Source organism: Perca fluviatilis, chromosome 20 (genome assembly GCF_010015445.1).
Source record: "Perca fluviatilis chromosome 20, GENO_Pfluv_1.0, whole genome shotgun sequence".
NCBI lineage: Eukaryota > Metazoa > Chordata > Actinopteri > Perciformes > Percidae > Perca > Perca fluviatilis.
Genome location: NC_053131.1, coordinates 11,313,709 through 11,337,128, shown reverse-complemented (window position 1 = coordinate 11,337,128; position 23,420 = coordinate 11,313,709). Strand labels below are relative to the sequence as shown.

The 23,420-nt window shown below is 39.8% G+C and overlaps 2 protein-coding genes, 1 long non-coding RNA gene and 1 other non-coding gene across 9 annotated transcripts in view; 2 read left to right on the top strand and 2 right to left on the bottom strand.

Annotated features, from left to right (window-relative positions):
- Positions 1-11,535, bottom strand: part of LOC120549871 — a 41,208-nt gene extending 29,673 nt beyond the window's left edge. For both annotated transcript variants that reach the window (XR_005637450.1, XR_005637449.1), the window contains exon 1: positions 11,216-11,535. This is a non-coding gene — a long non-coding RNA (uncharacterized LOC120549871). The remainder of the gene's footprint in view (positions 1-11,215) is intronic.
- Positions 1,213-18,812, top strand: LOC120549865 (afadin). Of its 3 annotated transcripts, none has more exons than XM_039787045.1 (24): positions 1,213-1,512; positions 5,908-6,100; positions 6,509-6,615; positions 6,714-6,841; positions 6,948-7,051; positions 7,226-7,306; positions 7,436-7,641; positions 7,872-8,017; positions 9,293-9,387; positions 9,522-9,793; positions 10,074-10,217; positions 12,584-12,782; positions 12,879-12,970; positions 13,080-13,166; positions 13,256-13,321; positions 13,434-13,507; positions 14,159-14,277; positions 14,360-14,518; positions 14,655-14,719; positions 14,881-15,021; positions 15,519-16,388; positions 17,118-17,217; positions 17,312-17,363; positions 18,280-18,812. In XM_039787045.1, exons 1-24 carry the CDS (start codon positions 1,417-1,419, stop codon positions 18,371-18,373), a joined length of 3,690 nt encoding a protein of 1,229 aa, XP_039642979.1. In that variant the 5' UTR covers positions 1,213-1,416; the 3' UTR covers positions 18,374-18,812. The 3 variants fall into 3 exon arrangements, with proteins under 3 accessions (XP_039642979.1, XP_039642978.1, XP_039642981.1); XM_039787044.1 differs by having other exon boundaries at positions 14,652-14,719; XM_039787047.1 differs by lacking the exons at positions 17,118-17,217; positions 17,312-17,363; positions 18,280-18,812 and adding an exon at positions 16,743-17,102 and having other exon boundaries at positions 14,652-14,719; positions 15,519-16,444.
- dusp23b (dual specificity phosphatase 23b) lies at positions 18,569-23,250 on the bottom strand. Of its 3 annotated transcripts, none has more exons than XM_039787053.1 (3): positions 23,148-23,250; positions 19,783-20,062; positions 18,569-18,964 (listed from the first exon to the last, which is right to left on the bottom strand). In XM_039787053.1, exons 1-3 carry the CDS (start codon positions 23,207-23,209, stop codon positions 18,779-18,781), a joined length of 528 nt encoding a protein of 175 aa, XP_039642987.1. In that variant the 5' UTR covers positions 23,210-23,250; the 3' UTR covers positions 18,569-18,778. The 3 variants fall into 3 exon arrangements, with proteins under 3 accessions (XP_039642987.1, XP_039642988.1, XP_039642989.1); XM_039787054.1 differs by lacking the exon at positions 23,148-23,250 and adding an exon at positions 20,999-21,234; XM_039787055.1 differs by lacking the exon at positions 23,148-23,250 and adding an exon at positions 20,538-20,942.
- On the top strand, positions 21,454-21,536 carry trnal-cag. The gene has a single exon. It is a non-coding gene; the product is annotated as a tRNA-Leu (tRNA).
- Positions 23,251-23,420: the final 170 nt, after the last annotated feature.

Here is a 23,420-nt window from a genome sequence, read left to right as displayed (position 1 = left end):
CCCTATTTCTTGTGTATTCGTTTATCCTTTCTGAAAGGGAGAAAGACAGATAAAAGGATGCAGAGGGCTTTAGTATATGACTGAAGCCTTTGAAACCTGGAACATTATTGGATAATTTTTTACATGTGCTATGTTAACAATATACATGATGACCCAGCAAAACCAACAATGAATCAATCCTACTAACAAGTAGAGATGTCCCAAGCTGATCCTCAGGATCAGTATCATTAGCATAGAGCATTGTACAAAACATTCAGCTAGCAGCATCTAGTTTTTGTAAGGCTATCATCCTACTCCCACTATAGATGAGGCTACATTTAAATGGCCATAACTCAGTGGTCCCAGAGAGGATTATTCATCCTCCAAAAATCATGGCCACATCAATCAGATTCATATGCTGTTTAAATATGTCTAAAATTGTTTTTCTTTTCTAAAAAAATAAATAAATAAATAAAGTGGAAGATTATGTAACCTTGACAGAGGTTAACTCTGTGATTTCTTTCTACTTAAAATAAATAAATAAATTAAACAAACGTGCTAACGGGCTGTAGCCATGTACCTGTTTCTCAAATGGATCATCACGGCAGAAACAATCATATGTTTCTCATACAGAGAGGCGTCTTCTCTGCATTTTCCAACATCCAGACAACAATACCATACCCTTGATTGTTCAGTTTTGTTTTTTTTTTAAATGGTTTTGTTAAGGCCTTTGTTCCATTGTAGGTTTACCCAGAAAGCTTCAGAGCAGTCAACAAAAGCTGCCCTACATTCATAGTGCTAACTGAATGGGAAGACATGTAACCATAAATTGTGTTGAAAATCACTGGTATGCATGAGAAGTGGGATTCCCTCAAGCGTAAATATCCGTGTCGCTGCGAAAAAGGAGGATGGATATCTCTCATGGTGACTGTGACCCTATCTGCTTCCCATGATGACTTTTGCAGCATGGCTAAAATATACTTTAATAGTTTAATACATGTCAAAAGTTGCACCAGTATAAACCCTTGAGAAAACCCTTGTGAAAACCCTTGCTCGTGGAAATGATATTATGACGATTAAAAAGAAAAAGACAGATTCAATTTGGTAGTGGACTTTAAGGATGGGAATCATTTGGGACGGATTATGATTTGGGAACTGTTTGCCTCACATAACAAAGATCCACTGACCCGTTAAATGAGGACAGAGGGGTGTGGGGGCTTGGGGAGGGGATGTGGATGTCGGGATGAAGTAAGCAATTATGTTTAAAGAACTCACTGCAGAGTTCAATGTGTTTATAGCTAACGGCAATAGATTGAAGAAGGGGTGGGGTCCAAGATACAATACCCAGGACAGATACAAACTTTTCTGTCACAGGATATTCCTCTCTGTCTCTACAGTAGCCAGTCAGATAGAAACTTTGAGGTTAATTGGTGAAAAATGCCGGAGGAGGAAGAACGAGAGGAATTAGCCAAAGTCATCAGACAGTGGAACAACAACAGACTGGACTTGTTTGAAATAAGCCATCCTGATAAGGTAGGGTTCATACACCATTATACATTCTCGGTTTACGTTTTTGTATTCACCTTTATTCTCTGTACAACTGTCAATGCCACAGTTTTGGATGTAAAGTTGTATTTTTAACACACACACACACAACACACACACACACACACACACACACACACACACACACACACACACACACACACACACACACACACACACACACACATTTACCCACTGTGTTTATGTACTGTACTTTAGTATGCAGTAGGTTTAAAGGGGTGATAGAATGCAAAACCGATTTTACCCTGTCATAGTTGAATAACGACAGTTCGGTGGGTAAATAGGACATACATAGAAGCTCAAAATCCCATTGACACCCCTTTACTATGAAAATCTCATATTTTGAAACTGCCGCTGAAAACGGGCGAATCTCAACAAAGCTGGAAGTTGACGTCAACCTCCCAAAAACCGGAACCTTTGTCAGCCCTTGGGTGTATTAAGAGAACGGTCACGCCCCAACATTTACATAGGCTACACAACTGACCTGAGATCAGGTAGTCTTCTGAATCTAGCTAGGTCACGCAGATCTCTGCTATTCCATTACAAAATTCACTTCTGAAACTTTTTTATGCGAGAAATCAACTATGTAAAGCAGGGCTCAACATAAAAAAAAATCCCCACTGGCCCCCGGGGCCAGTAGATCAGAGTTTTGCTGGCCCCTTTTACATTTTTACTGGCCCTGAAATAAATATCATAGGTGTGATTGGCAAAGGACAAAAAAACGCAGGAAAATATACATCGCACCTACTATGAAGCTTCAGAAAATGGTTATAACCCAGCTAGCCACTGCCACTGTATGTTGTGCCATAAACGTTTTTCACGGCAGACATTGACATGTCATAGTAGGAAAAGCACAGGTGTATTCAAAACCATTACTGATGGGTGCATTCCACTTAGGAGAGGTCCTGGTATTAAACCATTACTGATGGCTGCATTCCACTTAGGAGAGGTCCTGGTATTGTGCATGCTGACTCACTGAAATATCTTCCTGGGACACTTGATGGAATTGAGCCATCGTTAAGGTTATCAGTTTCAGCTGTGCTTTTCCTACTATGACAAGTCAACATGTCTGCTGTAAAAATGGTCCATTAGCAGTAAAGCTAGACCAGGGGTCATCAACTACATTTTTCCAAGGGCCAGAATTTTTTTAAGCAGACACTCCAGGTGCCAGACTTTCAAATAAAGAAAATAAAATTATACCTAATACGCATCTCCTTGTTTGATATTTTCACTTTCTTACTAAATTAATGCTATATTTTTTTCACATACATGTATTAGTGTAAGCAACCCCCTGAAAACATGGAAAATCCATAATGATAACTAGATAGGCTACTTAACTAGAAAATGATCTCAGATTAGGGGGCAGTTCACTGAGGAGTGATGGTTAAAGTCTTGATTACTGAAATGTAATCAGTGTCCTGATTGGTGGAGAATGCTTACAGAAAGAAAGGCCTGTTGTCAGGTAAACATCTCACTGTCACAGAGCCTGAAGTGAAAAGTTGTGGAAAACAGCAGCTGTAATGATGAATGGACTGATAAGCAGGCTAGCATTCATCCTGTAGGCCTCATTTGAAATAAGACAATGTTGTTGCTAAATGACACAACCAGCAACATCATCAAGAATGAAGAACGCGACGTCATTCACGTGCATATTAAGTAGCCACATGTATTTGTTTTGGTGTATAATACATCCATAGGTTTACCGCTCCAGCGGAGAGGATGGCTCGTTTAGACAGCAGCTACGTTTACAAGAGTTTGTCCAAAGTTCAAGATTGGTTGCAAATTAAGATAAACCGTTAGACTACAAACTGACATCTTTCATTTTAGCTCGTTTGTAAAGTCGCTATTTGCAGAGTAGAGCTGTGTTTGCACAGCACGGTGGACGAGAGTGGACAGCGCAGACAGAGCAGACTGAAATATCGCTTTCTACATGATTATGCCTGTACAACAGGTAGGTGGGTTATTGATAAGTATTGACTCTTTAATCATGGAGGTTTTATTGTAGGCTAGGCTACTTACAGTAACGAGTGTAACGTTAGTTCATCCGCGAATCGGGCGTAAATAATCCTCGGAACGTTTCCATTCAGTTACATATGCTGCGTGAACGCACACACCTCGGCCCTGCTGTGTGCGCGCAGCGCGGACATCGCTGTTCAGAATCCAATCTATCTTCCAAAATGCAACGCTTGTATCCAAATGAATTGTTTATAAATTACCTGAGGTGAAAATGTGAAATGTTAACATTTACACGCTTCGTGCCACTCTGTATGACGTTGGTACTGGCCCGTGCGGGCCAGTGACTGGCCAATCAACCAGCCCGACATACGTTTTTACTGGCCCCGGGCCATCGGGCCATTGCTTGTGTCGAGCCCTGTTGTAAAGCTCAAATAAGGCCGCTTTACGAAAATGGATGGCTAATTGCAAATTTTGTCCGACTGTGCGTCGGAGTTCAGCGCTGGTGCTGCCTGTGTAGCTGCCTCGCCGCCCGGCCTGCCTTCCTTCACAGACCCCGGCCTGCTGTGAGGTACTTGGAGCTCGTCCCGACTGGCAGCCCACAGCACTCCATACCCGCACAAAGTCACCGTCTCTTGGGCTAATGACAACCAAATGCCCCTGCCCTGACAGAGCTCCAGGGCCTGCAACCCCCCTCTTCCTGCTAGCTAAATGCCCGGTGTATGTGAGTGAGAGCGCGGTCAGCGAGCTTGTTATGCCAGCAATCTCTTACCACAGGTTTCAGTTAATCTTTTAATGTGTGTAATTATAATGTGTTGAGTTACTTAAACAAACGATTGGGGAAATAAACGCCGCTTGTCCGCGAGTCTCATTGATAGAGCCTGCTGCTGACGAGGCAGCAACACAGGTAGCACCGGCGCTGAACTCCGACACACAGTCGGACAAAATTTGCAATTAGCCATCCATTTTCGTAAAGCGGCCCATATTTGAGCTTTATATAGTTGATTTCTCGCATAAAAAAGTTTCAGAAGTGAATTTTGTAATGGAATAGCCCGATAAACAATGTATAACTTTGCAGTGTCTGAAATATGAGAGTCTCCCATGTGTTTCTATGTAGTTTGGAATATTAATGAGCATACCATATTTGGAAGAAAAGCTCTTGTTCCAAATAGAGCCATATTCACAGGGTAGTTAAGGGCCTAATAAAATAGCATTCGGGCAATTTTCAGCCCAACCAATGTTACATACCCTATTAGGAGACCTTAAGGAACAGTGTAAAATACCCTATATAATCATTCTATCACCCCTTTAAAGTAAAGGGATGATACTTTTCCATTTTGTGAGATTTTAGACTTTTACTTCTAATCCAATACCTTATATATATATATATATTTTAAAAAAGTGCCTGTCAGATGCAGATGCTCCAACACATAAGAAAGCACTACTGTTAATTTAAAACTGATAGTTGCTATAGAAAGCAAACATTACATTTGCTAAAGTACACATTTTGAGCGCATTGTATGCTGGTTGTGTACTTTTAAAGAGTAACTTGAAGACCAACTGAACTCTGTTTTTATTCATCCCTTTTTTCAGTCAAGAATAACGTGCCAGTGTCTGCGTTTAATTGACAGCATCTGGCAGGCAGCCAGAGTAATGTACGATGTTACCTGGTACACTACAGAATTACAGGGCAACACCACGTTCACTATCCACCTCCACCACAACACTGACATAGAAATACAGACACCTAAAGCTGCAGCGATTAGTCGATTACAAAATAATGGTTAGTTGCAGCCCTACGGAAATCACCTCTCAGCAGTGTGGACAGCATGGAGTAATAAGTCATTATACTACCGTAATAATGTAGAAATACTACAACTCCGAACACTAGTAAGGTTGGAGATAACAGTGTTGATCAGTGTAATGTAATGCAATGTTTGGTGAAATGTACATCTTCCCTACCACTCTGATCTGATATATAGCTCATCTTGTTGTAATATGTTTCCCTTTAAGCCCCCAACTGCAAAGCTCATAACACAAATGTTCTCTCATGGTATCAACTGCATTCCTCATTTTAAGTTCAGATTTAATTTGGTTTGGTTTAATACAAGGATGGGAGGCCAAGTAGAAAAAGGCCAGACATCAGCCGGCAAGGTTTAATTGATTCTAATTCATATTAGCTGGTATCATGTAAGAGTCTGACAGCACATGTGCATTGGGAAGGTTTTTCAGGGACATCTTGAAAGCTTTTTAAATTCCTAAAATCCAAAGCAACATTTTACAAAAAGGGGAGATTGGCCTTTCTATTCTCTAAGCCTATTCAACAATATATGGTTTCACCATACCTAATGAAAGGAATAGAAAACACTGGACTGGACACAATTAAAAACTAAATCGGTTTTCTGGCAGAACTTGGAGTTTCATGGTGTGATGCGCTTCTACTTTGAGGACCGTGTTGGAGGAAATGTGGCCACGAAGTGCCTGCGTGTTTGCAGCAACTCTTCTACTCACGAGGTTATCGAAACTCTGTCAGAAAAGTTCAGGCCTGATATGAAAATGCTGACTACTAGTTATTCCCTGTATGAGATCCACGCCAATAAAGGTAATCACTCGACTGGTACTGTATATTATTGACGAGGACATGTCATTATTGTTATTTGTTTAGAGCTGAAACAATAATATCATCAACAGAACAGAAAATAAATTCGCAATCATTTTGAAAATCCATTCATCTTTTGAAAATCCATTCATCGATTTTTCATGCAAAAGAATTGCTGGTTTCAGCCTCTCAAATATGAAGATGTCCTGATTTACTGTATCATTTGAATGAATATTTAGGTAGTTTGTACTAGACAAAACAATAAACTGATTGAGGTATTCTGATATTCTGAAGATGAATTGATGCTGAAAAGAATTGTATCAGTCACATCTCTAATTTGGTGTTGTAGTAGTTCAGCTGATTTAAGAACATGCTCTGACCATTTTTCTGTGTTTTGGTACGTGGAATAAGAGCGTAAACTGGATCTGGACGAGAGACCTTTGGTTGTACAATTAAACTGGAACACAGCCAACAGAGAAGGACGTTTTGTGCTCAAGAAAGACAGGGAGAGTTTGGAGGTACCACTCAAACCAATAATTCAGTCTGCAGTTTCACTCTCTTCGCACAATCTCACACCTACAGTATATTCCTTTTTCATGTGTGTTGAACAATAAAGGAAAACTGTCACGAGAAGGAAAAAGGAGGCGTGATCCAAAGCTTTAAGAGGACATTGTCAAGGAAAGAAAAGAAGAAAGAGAAGAACAAAACTAAAGGAACCGGCAAGATTTCAGAGGATGAGAATGGGTAAAATGTTCCATTGTTCACGATCACACATCAGATTTTCCAGACTGCTGGCTTCAGGCTTGCCTAACTGTCAGAATGACATATACCCTTTTATACAAATATCCAGGTCAACTGAAAAGCTACTAAATAACAACAGCATTTCTGTGTCTAACCATGAGACAAAAAAGAGCTGCACAGAAAAAGAAAAGCAACAGAGGCCGGCTGCCCCGGGTAAGTAATCTGAAAATTGTAGAAAAATAGAAATCAGACTGAACAGTGCAGTCTCATGAATAAGACCATGTTCTTTCCATTCATTCAATAGAGGCAAATTTAACCTCCAATCAATAAGGACTATATTAATAATGTAAACAGGATGGCTAATGAATTCTCTTTGATAAAATACAGCAGGAAAGCACACAGAAAATCTCTATCCAGATGTTTCAGATCAACCTGGATTACCAATTGGAATTCAATTCTGTGATAACTGTGAGTATGAAACAAAAAAGGTTTTATTACCATGGTGATGGTGATACTTTGATAGTTGTCAATTGTAAGCTCACTGCCTTCCCTCTCATAATGTCCTCCTGCCCCCTGCTGGTGTCTTTCACATTTCAGCTGAGGAGGCCTTTCTATCTGCCGTCATAAATTACACCAACAGCTCCACAGTTCATTTCAAGCTTTCACCTGCATACACCCTCTATGCTGCGGGACGCTTTGCTCTGCAACGCCATTACAGGCGAGGCTCTTCATCCTCAGGCCAGACACTCTGTGTAACTTTGACCGCAAACAAAATGGTGGCCATGACAGGGAAGGTCATCCAGGCAAGTACAAGAAAACGCGCACACACACACACACACACACACACACACACACACACACACACACACACACACACACACACACACAACACACACACACATTAAATAGAATACATTATTTATCAGCAAACATCTTGCCAAAATGGATATAAATGGACTGCTAGCACCTACAAGTCACATCTGCCAGGTGTTCTGTGAGTTTACATGACACTGCTACTATATTTGCCTGGCAGAGGCAGCAGGCCATCGCCGGTGCACTCGCCTTCTGGATGGCCAACTCCTCTGAGCTGCTGAACTTCCTCAAGCATGACAAAGACCTCCGCTCGCTCACACATCAAAGTCAGCTGGATCTGTCCCACCTGGTGCACAAAGCTTACAGGTACAGACGACAAGACGTGACCGTAGAGTTCTTGAATCCAAATAGAGTCACTGTACTAAAAACATGTTATCAAAGTTAGGGCTGTGCAATTAATCGAAATTTTATCGCGATTATGATTTCGGCTCCCAATGATCACAAAAACGGAATAATCGAGAAAAACAATTATTTAGCACAATACGTTTTGCAAGTAAACTCTTATTTTCTCTTGTGTTCTGAATGAAAAAATAAAGTTTAAATAGGAAAAGTATTAAGGCAAATTTCACAGTTGTATGTGTTTCTTTACTGTTGATTTATATAACTTTTTCCACTGTTTTTTGAAGTTCAATAATTGCAACATCTTTCCAGAAGTCAACGAGTAATTGTGTTAAATTATCGTTATTTCCATATTGACTGAAATAATCAGGATTATATTTTTTTCCATAATCGAGCAGCCCTAATCAAAGTGCAGCTAAAATCATATGTGACCCTGCTCACCCAGCTATCGACAGATTCAAGCCTTTGCCCTCGTAGAGACGCTACAAGACTCTAGCCACCAAAACAAACGGCTTTAAAAATAGCCAAAGGTTCTTCTTTTCCACTGCAATAACCCTGAGCCCCCAAATCCAAACCATACAGTGAACACAATAACCTTAACACTTTGTTACTTCAACATGCAATTTTTCTTCCTACATATAACATTGTCTGTAGACAATGAATTATCTGCCAAATATCGTCCAATAATTCATACTTACTGCAGACATATCAGCACTGTATATTAGGGCTGTCCTCGACTAAAGAAATTCTTAGTCGACTAACACTTATACGATTTTGTCGACTAATCGATTAATTGATTTAATTGACAGAGCTGTGCCCTTTGAGAGGTGGTTAAGACTAGAAAAGCACAATATAAATGTAGTTAATTAATCATCTGTAAAACTGAGTTTCTCCACAATTAATCCTGCAAAAGCACCACTTTAAATCTTGTGTTTACCATAAATGTGCTAAAGAAATCTTAGTCGACCAAGACCAAAACGACCGATTAGTCGACTAATCGACTAAGAGGTGGCAGCCCTACTGTATATATGGCGGAAGATCTGCAACAACAGAACAGAACTTGCAGTACAGAAATGCCAAACATGTTTAAGGCACATTTCTTGGATTCTTGTTATGCGTTTATGTAAAAATACAATGAATAGCAAGATGCAGCTTATTGGCTTAAGGCATCCAGACAGAAAGTTATACATAATGTACAGTGTAAAGTTTTTTGGTTTTATGTGTGCGTTTTATTTCCCCAAGTTGCCTCCTACAGTGTCTACAGAATGAGTTAAGGAAGTCCTTGCCAACTTTCTTGATTGACCCTGAGCAACATGGTGCACTGCCAGCTGGTATAGGTGAATGTTTGTTTGTTTATAAATACTACAGTAATAATGATCTTATTAAGTGCACTAGATCATTTCAGACTCTTGAAGAAGCTGATGTTGCCTCCCTGTTGAAATACTACCCATGTTTGTCTCGTGTGTTGCAGAGATGGTGCTGAACACCTTGATGAACACCATGTCCCTTTCACGCCGCTGTCGGGTCAACCCTGCCCTAACCATCCAGCTCTTCTCCCAACTCTTCCATTTCATCAGCGCCTGGCTCTTCAACCAGCTGATGAGCTCAGAGGCCAACACTCCAGGCCTGCGCTCCCACTACTGGGGAGCTGCTCTCCGCCAGAGGCTTACGGCCATCGAAGCCTGGGCGGAGAGGCAGGGCCTGGAGCTGGCTGCTGACTGCCACCTCGGACACATCATCCAGGTCAGTCCCTCCCTGCACTACATTTATGAATATTCGTAAACAAATAAAATTAAAATAAAGCTTTAAATTGGGCTTTCATGAAATATGGAACCGCAGTGTCTTCTACCAGGCTCGAAGATTCTACCTCAAAAACTCAATGACTGAATCAAATGTTCTTTTTTACATTTAATATATGTGCTACTTTGTAAGATGCTTTGCAGCTTTTATCTCAGTCTTTGTGTCAGAGGACATATTTCAGTCGATACAAGCTGTTAAAATAACATTGCCTGGCTGTTTCTAGGCAACCATGCTCCTGACCATGAACAAGTACTCAATGCAAGATGTGAAGGCCATCCAGAATACCTGTTTTAAACTGAACTCACTGCAACTGCAGACGTTGCTATCCGGCTACCTCTATGCAACCAATGAGCCTCACATCCCGCCTGTGAGTACTTAATGTCTGTTCTTCCATCCACTCCCCTCATGCCTCTGTTGTTTTGCCCTGTTTGAAACTACAACTATGATGCTGATTTTTGGGACAAATCCTTGCAAGAGATTTTCAATAGTCAAAATGAAAGTATGACTGCTAATCAGAGCATAGATATCGGCTTCACAATGTACTAGCAGCAGCTTCAACCACAGAACAGGAACTCAGCAGTAAAGATTGAATAATATTAATAATTAAAAATGATGAATATGATAATGTATAATGAATAATATATGAAGAATAGTAAAGAAAGTTGTCACATAAAACAATTGCCTTTGAGTGAAATATTTCTCTAATATTTTGCCAAATATGAGGTTAGTGGGACTACTTATTTTGTTTGACAAAAGGAGATTTCATTTCTAGCTCCCATCTATTTGGGTTAGGAAACACTTTGCTTGGGAAACTGGTTAAAAAAAAAAGAAATACAATCAAAACTGAAAACTATTTTGATGCAGTTAACAGTTAGTTGGAAGAATCTATGAGGATCTGGGTGATAACTTCAAAACATTGGTATGTTTGCATGGTTAAAGACACCTTTGAAAGATTGTCTGACACAGGGATGCTGTGTGTCTGGCATGTAGCTAGTTCATGCTAAACACTTTTGGCTAGTGTCAAAAAACAACCAAGAATTGGCTCAGCCACAACAAGATATTGATTAACAGGTAATACCAGAACATATAACAAACAAATACTACTGCGTAAATAAGTAGCTAGTAGCATGAAACCATAAAGCAGCCAGCAAGGTCCAACAGAAAGGAAATTATCAATTACAAGAGAACGGGATAGTGTTAGCTAGCAGCCGTTGATAGCCTCATAGCCTTAGCTAGTTTACGTTAGCTTAGCCACAGCACAAACGGTTTAGTTATAGATAATATTTGGCCAAACACCAACTAAACAAAGCATAAACATCAACTCAGATTTAAAAAAGAAAAAAGAAAGCAGCAAGCAGCACTTACTTAGCTCACTGGAGTAAAGCAACAGCGGTCACAGGTTGAATTACCGGTAAACATTTGCGGCAGGTGGGCGCCCGGGTGGCTCGGTTGGTGGAGCGGGCGTCCATGTATGGAGGTTTGCTCTTCGACGCAGCGGGCCAGGGTTCGACTCCGACCTGTGGCTCTTTGCTGCATTTCATTCCCCCCTCTCTCTCCCCTTTCATTTCTTCGGCTGTCCTGTCAATAAAGGCCTACAAATATCTTTCAAACAAACAAAAAAAAAACATTTGCGGCAGGTGGTGTAACATTAGCTTAGCTAACGGCTTAGGAAAAGAGTAGCTACTATATACATATGGCATGTAGGCTGAATCCTTGGCAGCGGTGCGGGTTCGAATCCGTCCCGCGGCAAATTGTTGCGTGTCATTCCTATTCTCCCTACTTTCCTGTCTATCTGTAATATCTCATAACAATGCATAAATTAAAATATATATATATATATAAGAAAAAAAAATCATATAGATAAACAGTTGCTACAGGTAATGCTAGTGCTTCTATTATTAGAACTGCCATCTACTACTGCAAGTATTAACGTCACTACTGTTTCTACTAGAACCTCCACTTCACACTACTAACGTTACTACTACTACTTACTGCTACAACAATACAAGAGTAGTAGAAAAACTCAATAACAAGTCTAAAACTATGTAAGATTTATCAACAAATTCTACTTAAAGTACCAAAAGCAAAAGTACTGATGTGTAGCAGAATGTCAGCATTATTATATATTATTGGATAATTGCAGATGCAATTCTGTGTAAACTGGACTTTAATATTTAGTTTGTTTGGAGCTTTTAACTGCATTACACTGTTGGGTAGTTTCATCGATAACAAAGCATTATGTTTCAATCATTGGGGGTTTTGTATGGCAAATCTTAATCTGCAAAGTTAATAAAATAAATGAATGTAAAGTACAGTATTTACCTCTGAAATGTAGTGAAGTAGGAGTATAAGGTAGCATAAAATAAAAATAGTCAAATACAGTAAAAGTACTTAAAACTTTACTAGTACAGTCCTTTAGTAGAAGTCCTTGCTTACTTTCCACCTGTGATACTACTGTTATAATAGTTTCTACTGAGCCATCTACTTCAACTAGAACCACCGCCACTGCAGTATCAATCGCCAGGACAATATTAGTACAACATTACTTTTTAATGTTGTACTTTTCTACCTCTCCAGGGAGGTCATCTGCAGGAAGGCCTTCAGTGTCTTGCTCAGGGCACAGCAGGCAGATTGGATGTCTTGTCACAGAATGACAAATGCCAATCTATACACTAATACGACCTTTTCCTGAAATATTTCCGCTGTCTGATCCACGTGTCATCCTCGCTGCAGGATTTGATCGATGCCGTAGTGGCGGCTGCGAAGGCCTCAGCAGATAACCTGATTCAGAGCGAAGGACGGGACATCCAGCTGGAGGAGAGCCTTGACCTGCACCTGCCCTTCCTTCTGCCGGAGGGAGGATACTCATGTGACACTGTGAGAGGAATCCCTCCAGGGTTTAGGGAATTTTTGGAGCCAATTTGCCGGAAAGGTTTGGCATATTTGCAAAATGTGACAATGCTGTAGAACACCAGAAACGTATTGCTTCTAGGATAAACACACCTAAAATGAGTTCTTTCTCTTCCAGGTCTCTGCTCTCTAACATCCCAGCCGAACTCCAAAGGTGACTGGACCGTGTACTTCAGTGAACCAACTTCCTCTGCAGAGAGCATATACTTGGTAGGCAAAACCACATGTGATGATGTTTTGAAATATAATTTCATTTTTTAACATAAAATAAAGCACTTATGGAGCAGTCATGTAATTTTATTTATGTTTTCTTTAATAGGCAGCACACAGAGAGCCAGAGATGGTGACTATCACACTGAACAAACCTCTAAACAGTGGGATGGGGGTTAGCATTGTGGCTGCCAAGGTGACTGACTCAATCCTGCCAAACAAATGTAAATTATTCAAACACCAAAATCTGAACTAATGAATGCCCTCGCTATTATTTTGACACAGGGAGCGGGTCGAGGAAACCTTGGAATTTATATCAAATCTATTGTCAAGGGAGGACCAGCTGAAATGGTCAGATCCAACACAATTTTGATTGAGCTTAACTTAAAATGTGCAATGTACAGAATTATTTTAATGGGATTATACAAGGAAACATAATTGACAAAATCTCTACTTTGTGCAGAATGGCAGGTTAACAGCTGGGGATCAGCTGCTGAGCGTGGATGGTCAAAGTCTGGTCGATCTCAACCAAGAAAGGTAGCTACACAACTGGCTGGAAAAGGTTTTTGTGCGAGCAGCGTGACTCTAGAAATGGCCAATGGCATTGTCAGTGTGCGTTTCAGCACTTTGGTCCAGACTGAAATATTTTTTATACCCAAACTTTTGCACACGCATTCATTTCCGCCCAGAGGATGAATCCTAACACAACTGTTATGACGTTTTCTCAAGTGGTCATGAGTGAAATGTCTCTACAACTTTTGGATTGCCATGAAATTTGGTACAGACATTCAAGTTCTCCTCAGGATGAATTGTAATAACTTTGGTGATCCCTTAACTTTTTCATTTAGCGCCATCATCAGGTCAAATATTTGTTTGTGCCACACTTTGGTTTATGACCAAATACCTGCGTTTGTGTTCCAGAAAATGTCATGAAATCAAAGTGATGACATAGCCTACACAACTGTGTGTGGGTTGGAAAATATAATCTAGATATCCAAAATGCTGAACCAATACAAACAGTGGAAGAGTTTTGCAATAGCCAACATAGCAGCGTAATCTTTACTTTCAAAACTCATTCAAATTGTTACTGTATGTGTTTTACGCTCAGATCAAGACCCCAGATAATCTAATAGAAAGTATGAAAGGCTATGCAGTCTGAAATATAATATCATTCTCATATTGATTTAGGGCTGCAGCTATCATGATGCAAACCGGCCCCGTTGTGACCTTAAAGGTTGCAAAGTTTGGAGCGAGCTACCACGGCCTCGGAGCTCTGCTGAGCGAAGCAACCTCAGAAAGGACTACAGGTTAATATACAATAACCATCGTTGTTTTTTTTTTACTTTCTGCTCGTCATGACTTGATTAAGCGCCTTTCTCGTTTCACAAGGACATAAAAGCCCCGCCAAGCCAAACGGCGAAGCGCTCATGCTGCACAGGGTTGTGGATCCAGGTCCCTCAGAACAGCTCCATGGAGGCAGCAAAAGGAAGAAAGACCAGATGATGCAAAGAAACAGACAACTTTATCGCTCCAACCCCAACATGACCGGTGGGTGCACTTGTATTTTAATCACATATCCCTGCTAGGCTCATACAGAAAATACCATAATGTGAAATATGTTTAAAGCTTGTGGGTGAGTCATAAGAACAACACCTCTGTTTTAATTTTCTCCTTATTTCAGCAGATTCCACCCCCGAGGATGGAGATGAACCTGCCGCTGCTGTGTCCACTAGCAACCTTTGTGCTGATGTGAGATTTTTTTTTTTTTAGATTTCTCCAAATAATTCCTCGTAACATTTGTAAAACGTTAGGTTACTATAAAGAACAGCGTCAGCTATATACCTAAACAAGAATGCATTGTTTTTAACATTTTTTCATGTCACAAAATGACCTTTTATGTCTGTATTCAGACATTTCACAGGGAATACTTGACACTTCCAACCCCTAAATCCCAGGACAAAAACTCATCTGAATCCAGTCGACCACAGCAAACATTCAAAGTGTCTTTGAGGCCTTTAGATGGACAGAGCTCCAGTAAGATGACCTTCATGGTAAGCCTTTCTTAAATGCTACGGAGTCTTAATGTCCTTTTGGTACCACAATCTCTTATCATACCATCATATTTACTACGCAAAGGAAAAGTCAACATATTGTTCACAGTGGTGGAAAGTAACTTAGAAACATTCATTCAAGTGGTGTACTTAAGTACAATTTAGAGGGACATGTCACTTGCATATTTTCATTTTATGCTACTTATACTTTATACTTCTACTGCACTACATTTCAGGACTTTTGACTCCACAACATTTATCTGAAAGATATAATTGCTTTTCAGATAAAGACTTTACATAAAAAAAAAAACATATGACAAGATTAGAAAATACAACATTAAGTACAGTTTGCTGGTAATACTTGTATACTTTTATATTGTTGTACTGCTTTTCTACTTAAATAATAATTGTGAGCACGTATTCCACCACTGGTTGATAATAAAATGATAACTACAAGAAGGTAAATGCCACAAAAATCTCTAAATTTATCCTTCCAGCGCCAAGCTCTGTCACAGGAGAACTTGTGTATGGAGAGTGGAGGCCCCCTGCTGGACAAAAGGCAGAACTTGTGGGAGCAGAAGGAGCAGCGGGCAAAGCAAACCATGAGCCACTATTCATCTTTCCCAATCCGCTCAAGTGTTTCTACTCATGACGTCCTCTCAGATAATTGCTCTCCTACAAAACAGCAGCAGAGCGGCCGTACCAGTGGCGCCGGTGTCTGGAGAACTCCTTTTTCACAACATCCAACACCGACGCCTTCCAACCAGCCAATACGCATCGACATCCCTGTAACCAGAGCAGGGAACACAAATCCAAATCCTCCGCTCACCACCTTCCAGAGTTCATCTTTGCTGGCGGCGAGGATGAGCCAAACCCTTAAAGTAAATGGAAATGAAAAGAGAGCTAATCACATTTATGCACGTCCCATTACTGCAACCAAGAAGCTACCTCAGCAGCACAGATCCAACACACACAGGGATCAAGCTGCAAAACCACAAGTAAGCATCACTCCAACCAAACACGTCTCCTTCCAAGAACCTCCCACTCAGCAGAAGCAGGGCACGGGTCCTACCAGGCCAAAGGACCCTCAGGAGCTGTCTGACCCGTGGCGGAGGGAGGCCCAGGAGAAGCGGGAGAAGCAGCAGAGGCTCCGTGCGGTGGAGCTCCTGGAGCAGGAGGTGCACGAGCTCCAGGGTAGAGCAAGGCGCACGGCGGAGGAGAACGAGCGTCTCCGAAGGCTCAGCCTGGAGTGGCAGTTTCAGAAGAGGCTGCAGGAGCTTCAGCAGAGAGGAGAGGAGGATGAGGATGAGGAGGAGGAAGATTTGGACATGATGGTGACCATACAGCAGCTGGAGAAGAGAACACAGGTGAAGTGCGACACAGGTGCCATGATGGTTAAAGGGAAGATCCACCCTTAAGAACCTTAACCCTTGTGTTGTCCTTCGGGTCCCAGTGACCCGAAGGACAACACAAGGATTATGTACTTCCCTTTACTTTGTTGAGAATTGCTCTCTAAACCCTGTTTCTTGTAAAGTAAGTAAGTAAAGTTTATTTCTAGAACACATTTAAACACAGTTTAAGCTGACCAAAATGCTGTACAAACAAGAACTAAGGTCCTGTATTAACCCTTGTTTAGAGAGCAATTCTCAACAAAGTAAAGGGAAGTACATAATCCTTGTGTTGTCCTTCGGGTCACTGGGACCCGAAGGACAACACAAGGGTTAAGAAATTCTGATGTTACAAAATCACTAATCAAGTAGATTTAGTTTGCTAAAAAATAAGTGAGTACAGCAAACAAGGTACATGATCACATATTGATACACAACAGATTAAAAATACTGTTGATAATGGTTATGGGACATATGACCCCTACCTATCACACATGATAAAACATGTTTATAATGACTTCATATGGGTTATAAATTACTACTCCATGATTGTAGTGTATGAAAGTGTTTTTACCAGTAAATGTAAATGTTCTGTTTGTTCCACAACTGAAATTCCTGTGTTTACGACCGATACATTTGAACAATAAAGCTGAAATTTAAACAACCAAAATAACCTATATCTAATTATTATTTTGCTTCCATATTAAGAACAAGAGGAGCTCTGCTGAGAACGTCAACACTGAATTGAAAGAGTTAGAAAAGCAGGCAGGAACTTATCTCTCCCAAAAGGAAGACAAGGCAAAGACAGGTACTTGTCAGTTGGATTTATTTTAAAGAGTGTGTGCTCTTTAGACATCTCATCTTATTGTACATTGCAACATTTCCATGTTTTTTTTTGGCAGATCAAAGACCAGGCGGACTGAGTCAAGATATTAACAACATGGCATCAAAAGAGTGAGTTTAAACTGTTTGGCTGTTAAACATTAAATTCAATCAAATCTAACAAGCAGCTATATATGCAGCATTTCTTTTTGTTTTATACATACATATACATATATATATATATATATTTTTTTTTTTAAATTTTATTTCTATATGCAGCATTTCTACTCATGACTTAATAACACTGAAATGTTCATGTGGATTTGTACTATCACACCAAATTTAGTCAATTTTTTAAATAGACAATATAGCAGTTCTTGCAAATAGTGTTTGAAAGCGATCCCTGAGTAAAATAAACGCTATAAATATATTTTAAAGTGCTCATATTATGCTCATTTTCAGGTTTGTAATTGTATTAGGAGGTTGTACCAGAATAGGTTTATGTGATTTAATTTTCAAAAAACACCATATTTTTGTTGTACTGTACATTGCTGCAGCTCCTCTTTTCACCCTGTGTGTTGAGCTCTCTGTTTTAGCTACAGAGTGAGGCATCTCACTTCTGTTCCATCTTTGTAGGGACTCTCACATGTGCAGTAGCTAGGTAAGGACTACTAGCCAGTCAGAATCAGAGTATGAGGGTGTACCACGCTAGCAGCTAGGCGAGCATTATAACGTGTTACAAAGTGACGCACGTTTTGTCTCTGAAGTAAAGGCTGGACTACAATAGAGCTGTTTGGAGCAGTTTGGGAACAGTGTTTTCTGTTGGAGATGGTAAGTCCCTTTGGGGTGGACTTTGGGCTTTTTCACTTTGTAAACCTATAACGTGCACAAAAAAGATATATAACACAATAAGGGAAAGGGAAAAAGCCCAAAAGCATAATATGAGCACTTTAAGAAAAGTACAGGCTACTGTTTGTGTCCCCATAAGTGATTCCCTATTAATAAAATTCAAGTAATTCTGCTAATATCTGTGATTCTTTTCCCACAGAAGCCAGGAGGAGAAAACCAAGAGAGCACCGGCTCCTGAAAAGCTCACATTCAAGGAGCGTCAGCGTCTCTTTTCTCTGGCGTCCAGTGCATAAATGAAGATTAAAGCCTTGTAAACCGAAACCTCAGAGGAGGAACATGTCTATATAAACAAAGGTAATCATGTGCTATGAAAAATGACAGTATACAGATACAGTACCATGTAAACATTGTGAGGATGCATTTACTTTAGAAATGTTTGTCTTAGTTAAATGTCCCAGGGACATAGTGTGGGTAATGACAACACTGGGTTTAGTATTGTTTTTCCAGTACATTGTTTTTTTTTTTTTATGTATTACCTGTTTAAGCATTCATTCTTGTCTTTTCCTATTCCGAGATAATAAAGTGTTCTTTTAGCAATATAATTGAGGCACTTCTTCCACTTATTGTATGCTTATTCTCTGTAAAAACCAATGCTATTCTGCTTCCTAACAAAAGCACATATGTTACTTGTGTAAAAGCTACTTTGTGCGCTGATAAAACTGCACCACGGCTTTCTCTTGTTCGTGAGTTTCAATCGAGCCTTTCCGCAGATTGCGGATCTCATTGATGGCGTCGACCCCCGATATCTTCCTCGTCTTCACCAGGTAGCAGGCCAGCATGGTCCCCGTTCTCCCATGACCGTGCATGCAGTGAACTCCCACACCCTGTACAGGAACAATACAAGATTTATTTTGTTCAATCGCCTGTGACGCAGCACGCACATCCCGCACTGGACAGGAATTTGCATTTTGTTCTTGCAAGTAGAACTGATGTAGTTGGTCAATTTATCACTAAGTCCATGCTAAACATTAATTGATTACGGCTTTTCAATTGTGAGAATGTGTTGCTTTGTTTGTCTTGTGTGATGTTATACAGAATCTTTGGCTTTTTGACTTTTAAAATCAGACAAAGCAAACGATTTGAAGACGTCGCCTTGGATTTTAGGAAATGACAATATTTTAAACTTTTTTTCAGACATTTTATAGAACAAATGATGTATCATTTTAATTGATAAAGTAATCAGCAGACTAATGGATAACAGTAACAACTACTGATCATAGTTGTTACTGTCTTTGCAAGAACAGCTGAACAAAACCAGGAATGCTGACCCTGTGTGACTACTTGAAGGAGACAATCAGATACTCCAAACAGCCCAAGTTTCAGTAAGAATGTCTTTGTGAGAATGTAAGAATTTGAAAGGACAGTATACAATTCAAACACTGGCAAAAGCTTTTAAAGCTTGTTTCCCTTTTGCTTTTTGATTCATGCACTTTGGAGGAGCAGCAAAGTTGTGAAAGACAGTTTTTCCTTTCAACGGTTCCAGAGGTTTCATCAAAGTCACGTAAACTCGATGCCAAATGTTTTAGGTTTCAGGGCTTGTGAGCCTGCTTACAATGCTATACTCAACCCTGGAGAGTCCTGAAAGTACTTTATAAGCATAACCATCCATCAAGCACAGCCTATCAAGTATCTGAGCTCTTACCTCCCCCTTGGAGTTGGCCTCTTCCACGATAGAGAGGAATCTATCAATCTGACTTGGTGAAGGAGGAGTGAAGTCTGCTATTTTGATGTGGTGCAGCTGTAACTCTGGGCACGAGTCATAGTGAGGTGGTTTTCTCTCACACAGGCAAACCAGGTGTTTGATACCGTTGTCCAGCAGATACTGGTATTCAGATGTCATCCTGGGTAGCGCCAGTCCAGCCAGTTTGTCTGGATCGACCCAGGAGAAATTGTGTGGAGGTGTAGAGGCCATGGTTGTCAAACTAAATAGAGGGGACATTAGACAGAGTCATATCAAGTTTTTGCAAACACACATTTACTTAACTTTACTTAATACGTGTTACACTTAATAAAAAACAGTAAAAGCATGTCATGAAGATTTGTACAGAAACGTTGCTTCTCTATGGCTAAAAAATCACACATGGATATAAAAACAAGGGTTAAGTGCACGTGTAAAAAATTGCTTGGGTATCTGTAAGCAACAGAAAGTTAATGCAGCTGTAGCCAGGTAAGGCTGCTAATCATTTAACCTGGCTTTGGCATTTTTTTATGATAAGATAAGCCTTTATTGATCCACAGAGGGGGAATTTGGTTTTTGCAGCAGCACAAAGAAAAAATAAGTACAGAATAAATAAAATACACTTGAAAGTTACAAAGTAAACCGACAGTAGTGTGTGATTAATAGCATATTAACAATTATTAATTATATTAAATTGTAGCTTCATAGTAAATATTTACCTTTACATCAATTTGAAAGGTAAAGTGGATTAAGAGACCGTGAGAAAGTGCAAAAATAAATACTGACTACAGGAATGAAACCATTTTTGCAGTCATGTCACTGGCTAGACCAGATAGTGCAGTGTCTAAGAGGGGGATTAGTTTGACAACAGTACATATTTCAACATAATAAGCCACAGGCCTGATGTTAAAAAATACACTGTAGGCCTCACCAGACCTAGTTTTACAGAAAGATTAGAAGAATGCATAGCATCTAACCAACGTTAGTTTAACGTTAAATAATGTGTCAAGAAACTTAGACGCTAAGTAGCGGAAACTGTCATATTCACACAACCTAGCTAACGTTACCACGCAGTTTTGTTAACGTTGCTAATGCGAGCCATCGATCCTAACTTAGCAATTAGCTTAAGTGGTTGCCCGTCTATTATTGAACACAGCCTTACTTCCGCATAATTACTTACGTTTTATTTTCAGATGATTTGACGTCCCACTACTTCACAAGCTGGTGCCACCCGGTGCCACTAGCTAACCTTTAGGCTAATTGCTACTCTCACTGCTAACGCCCTGTTTGCTTTAGCATGCTAACTACGTACAGTACAAATAGGTCATAGTACATTAGCTATATAACCAACGCTAGCTGTTGCAATGCTAGGTGGGGCAGTGCCTTAGTTAACTCCTTTTCATCAGGGTGGAAACCAGCTTTCATTACAAACCAGCTCTTTACTGAAAAGTAAAATGAACTAACGTTAAGGTGATGATCTTTAGTTAACTGATAAGAATTATGGAACATTACTTTGTATCTGACAGCAGCTTCATCAAGAGGAATCGTTGTTTTATAGTTTTAAAACTATATAAACTATACCATAACAACTTTGGGTTTTACTAAAATATCAGAGTCATCCTCTAGTTACTATATGTCAGGATGGCCGAGCGGTCTAAGGCGCTGCGTTCAGGTCGCAGTCTCCCCTGGAGGCGTGGGTTCGAATCCCACTTCTGACAAAAACCTTTTATTTTTTTTCTACAGTACATAAATATTGTGCTTGTATGTTGTGATTTTCACCATCCTATCGTATTTATGCTCATGATTATTACTGAGTAAATGTGTTTATGGTGTGTAGAATCAACAATAAATGTACAGTACTGTGCAAAAGTTTGAGGCAGGTGTGAAAAAATGCTGTAAATTAAGAATGCTTCAAAAAAAAATATTTTCATCAATTGACAAAATGCAGTGAATGAACAGAAGAGAAATCTAAATCAAATCAATATTTGGTATGACCACCCTTTGCCTTCAAAACACCATCAACTCTTCTAGGTACATAGATCTTCTGTGGATGTAGGCTTCCTAAAATCATTCTGTCTCCTTATGTAATCCCAGACAGACTCAACAGGGTTCTGTTGGGGCCATACTATCACTTCCAGGACTCCTTGTTCTTCTTTACACTGAAGATAGTTCTTAATGACATTGCTGCAGAATAATGCTGAGAAATACAGGCGGATACTTATACATCATGCAATACCATCAGGGAGGCGTATGATTGGCCCCAAATTTATTCTGCAGCAGGACAACAATCCCAAACATGCAGCCAATGTCATTAACAACTATCTTCAACGTAAAGAAGAACAAGGAGTCCTGGAAGTGATAGTATGGCCCCCACAGCTCCCAGTCTGTCTGGGATAACATAAAGAGACAGAAGGATTTTAGGAAGCCTACATCCACAGAACATCTATGGTTAGTTCTCCAAGATGTTTGGAACATCCTACCTGCCAAGTTCCTTCAAAAACTTTGTGCAAGTGTACCTAGAAGAATTGATGCTGTTTTGAAGGCAAAGAGTGGTCAACCAAATTAGATTTCTCTTCTGTTCATTCACTGCATTTTGTTAATTGATGAACATAAACTATTAACACTTCCATTTTTTAAAGCATTCTTAGTTTACAGCATTTTGTCATACCTGCCTCAAACTTTTGCAACAGTACTGTATATCAGCTAATGCACCAATACTGCTTTTAGTGATCTTAAGTCTTCATGGAAAGACTCTCACACACTAATTTGTAGCTCTATATTTAATATTTATTTTTCTTATCTGTGCTTGAAAACATTGCCTTTGGTGACATAAATGCTTTGGACAAAATGTAAAAGCATAAAAGCAACAAGTGCTGGAACATTTAAAAGCAATACCACCAGCTGTAAACATGTGCATAGCTACCATTAGCTACTATTAATACACAAGTGATTGTGTGACGTTTACGAAAACTGAAGTGTGTCACTTAACCTGAGTTAGACATCAGGTATTACAGTTGTGAAAAGTGATTGTGAGGGATACATATTCATTTATTCATCAGATTATCAAAGGATTGGGTAGAAATATTCTGCCTCATAGTCAAAACATTTTGTTCTCGAAACGCAAACTCAGGACTGACGAGAGTTTTTGTAAGGTAACGTTAAGGTTAATGTTAGCTAGCTTAGCTAGCTAGCTAAATCAATGTAGCTATATGGCAATGTAACAACACAAGAGGTAAATTACTTCTACACTTACAGCCATACTGCATTACTGTGGTAAATGTGTAAATACCATAGACTGTATAGGTAACGGATTTACGGTTTATACTCACCATGTCGCTTGAGTAACTTTAGATGCGAAGGACTTGCTAGCTTTGACAGGTTCTGGCGCCATTACGAACGCACCTTTCAGAAAAAAATGGCTGCTTCGCAAATGTCGAAGCTCGAAAAACGATTGGTTGCAGAATGTTGAATCCGCGAATATTATTGATCGCAGAATGTTGAATCCGCGAATATTATTGGTCGCAGAATGTTGAATCCGCGAATATTATTGGTCGCAGAATGTTGAATCCGCGAATGTTATTGGTCGCAGAATGTTGAATCCG

What these genes read in the sequence shown, in the direction of transcription:
- LOC120549865 (XM_039787044.1), top strand. Translation starts at nt 1,417, where the DNA reads ATGCCGGAGGAGGAAGAACGAGAGGAATTAGCCAAAGTCATCAGACAG. An exon ending in ATTTCAGAGGATGAGAATGG is followed by an intron (nt 6,842 to 6,947) that starts GTAAAATGTTCC and finishes ACAAATATCCAG; the next exon opens with GTCAACTGAAAAGCTACTAA. An exon ending in AACAACATGGCATCAAAAGA is followed by an intron (nt 17,364 to 18,279) that starts GTGAGTTTAAAC and finishes CTTTTCCCACAG; the next exon opens with AAGCCAGGAGGAGAAAACCA.
- dusp23b (XM_039787053.1), bottom strand. Translation starts at nt 23,209, where the DNA reads ATGGCGCCAGAACCTGTCAAAGCTAGCAAGTCCTTCGCATCTAAAGTT. An exon ending in AAAGTTACTCAAGCGACATG is followed by an intron (nt 20,063 to 23,147) that starts GTGAGTATAAAC and finishes CCCTCTATTTAG; the next exon opens with TTTGACAACCATGGCCTCTA. An exon ending in AGGCCAACTCCAAGGGGGAG is followed by an intron (nt 18,965 to 19,782) that starts GTAAGAGCTCAG and finishes GTTCCTGTACAG; the next exon opens with GGTGTGGGAGTTCACTGCAT.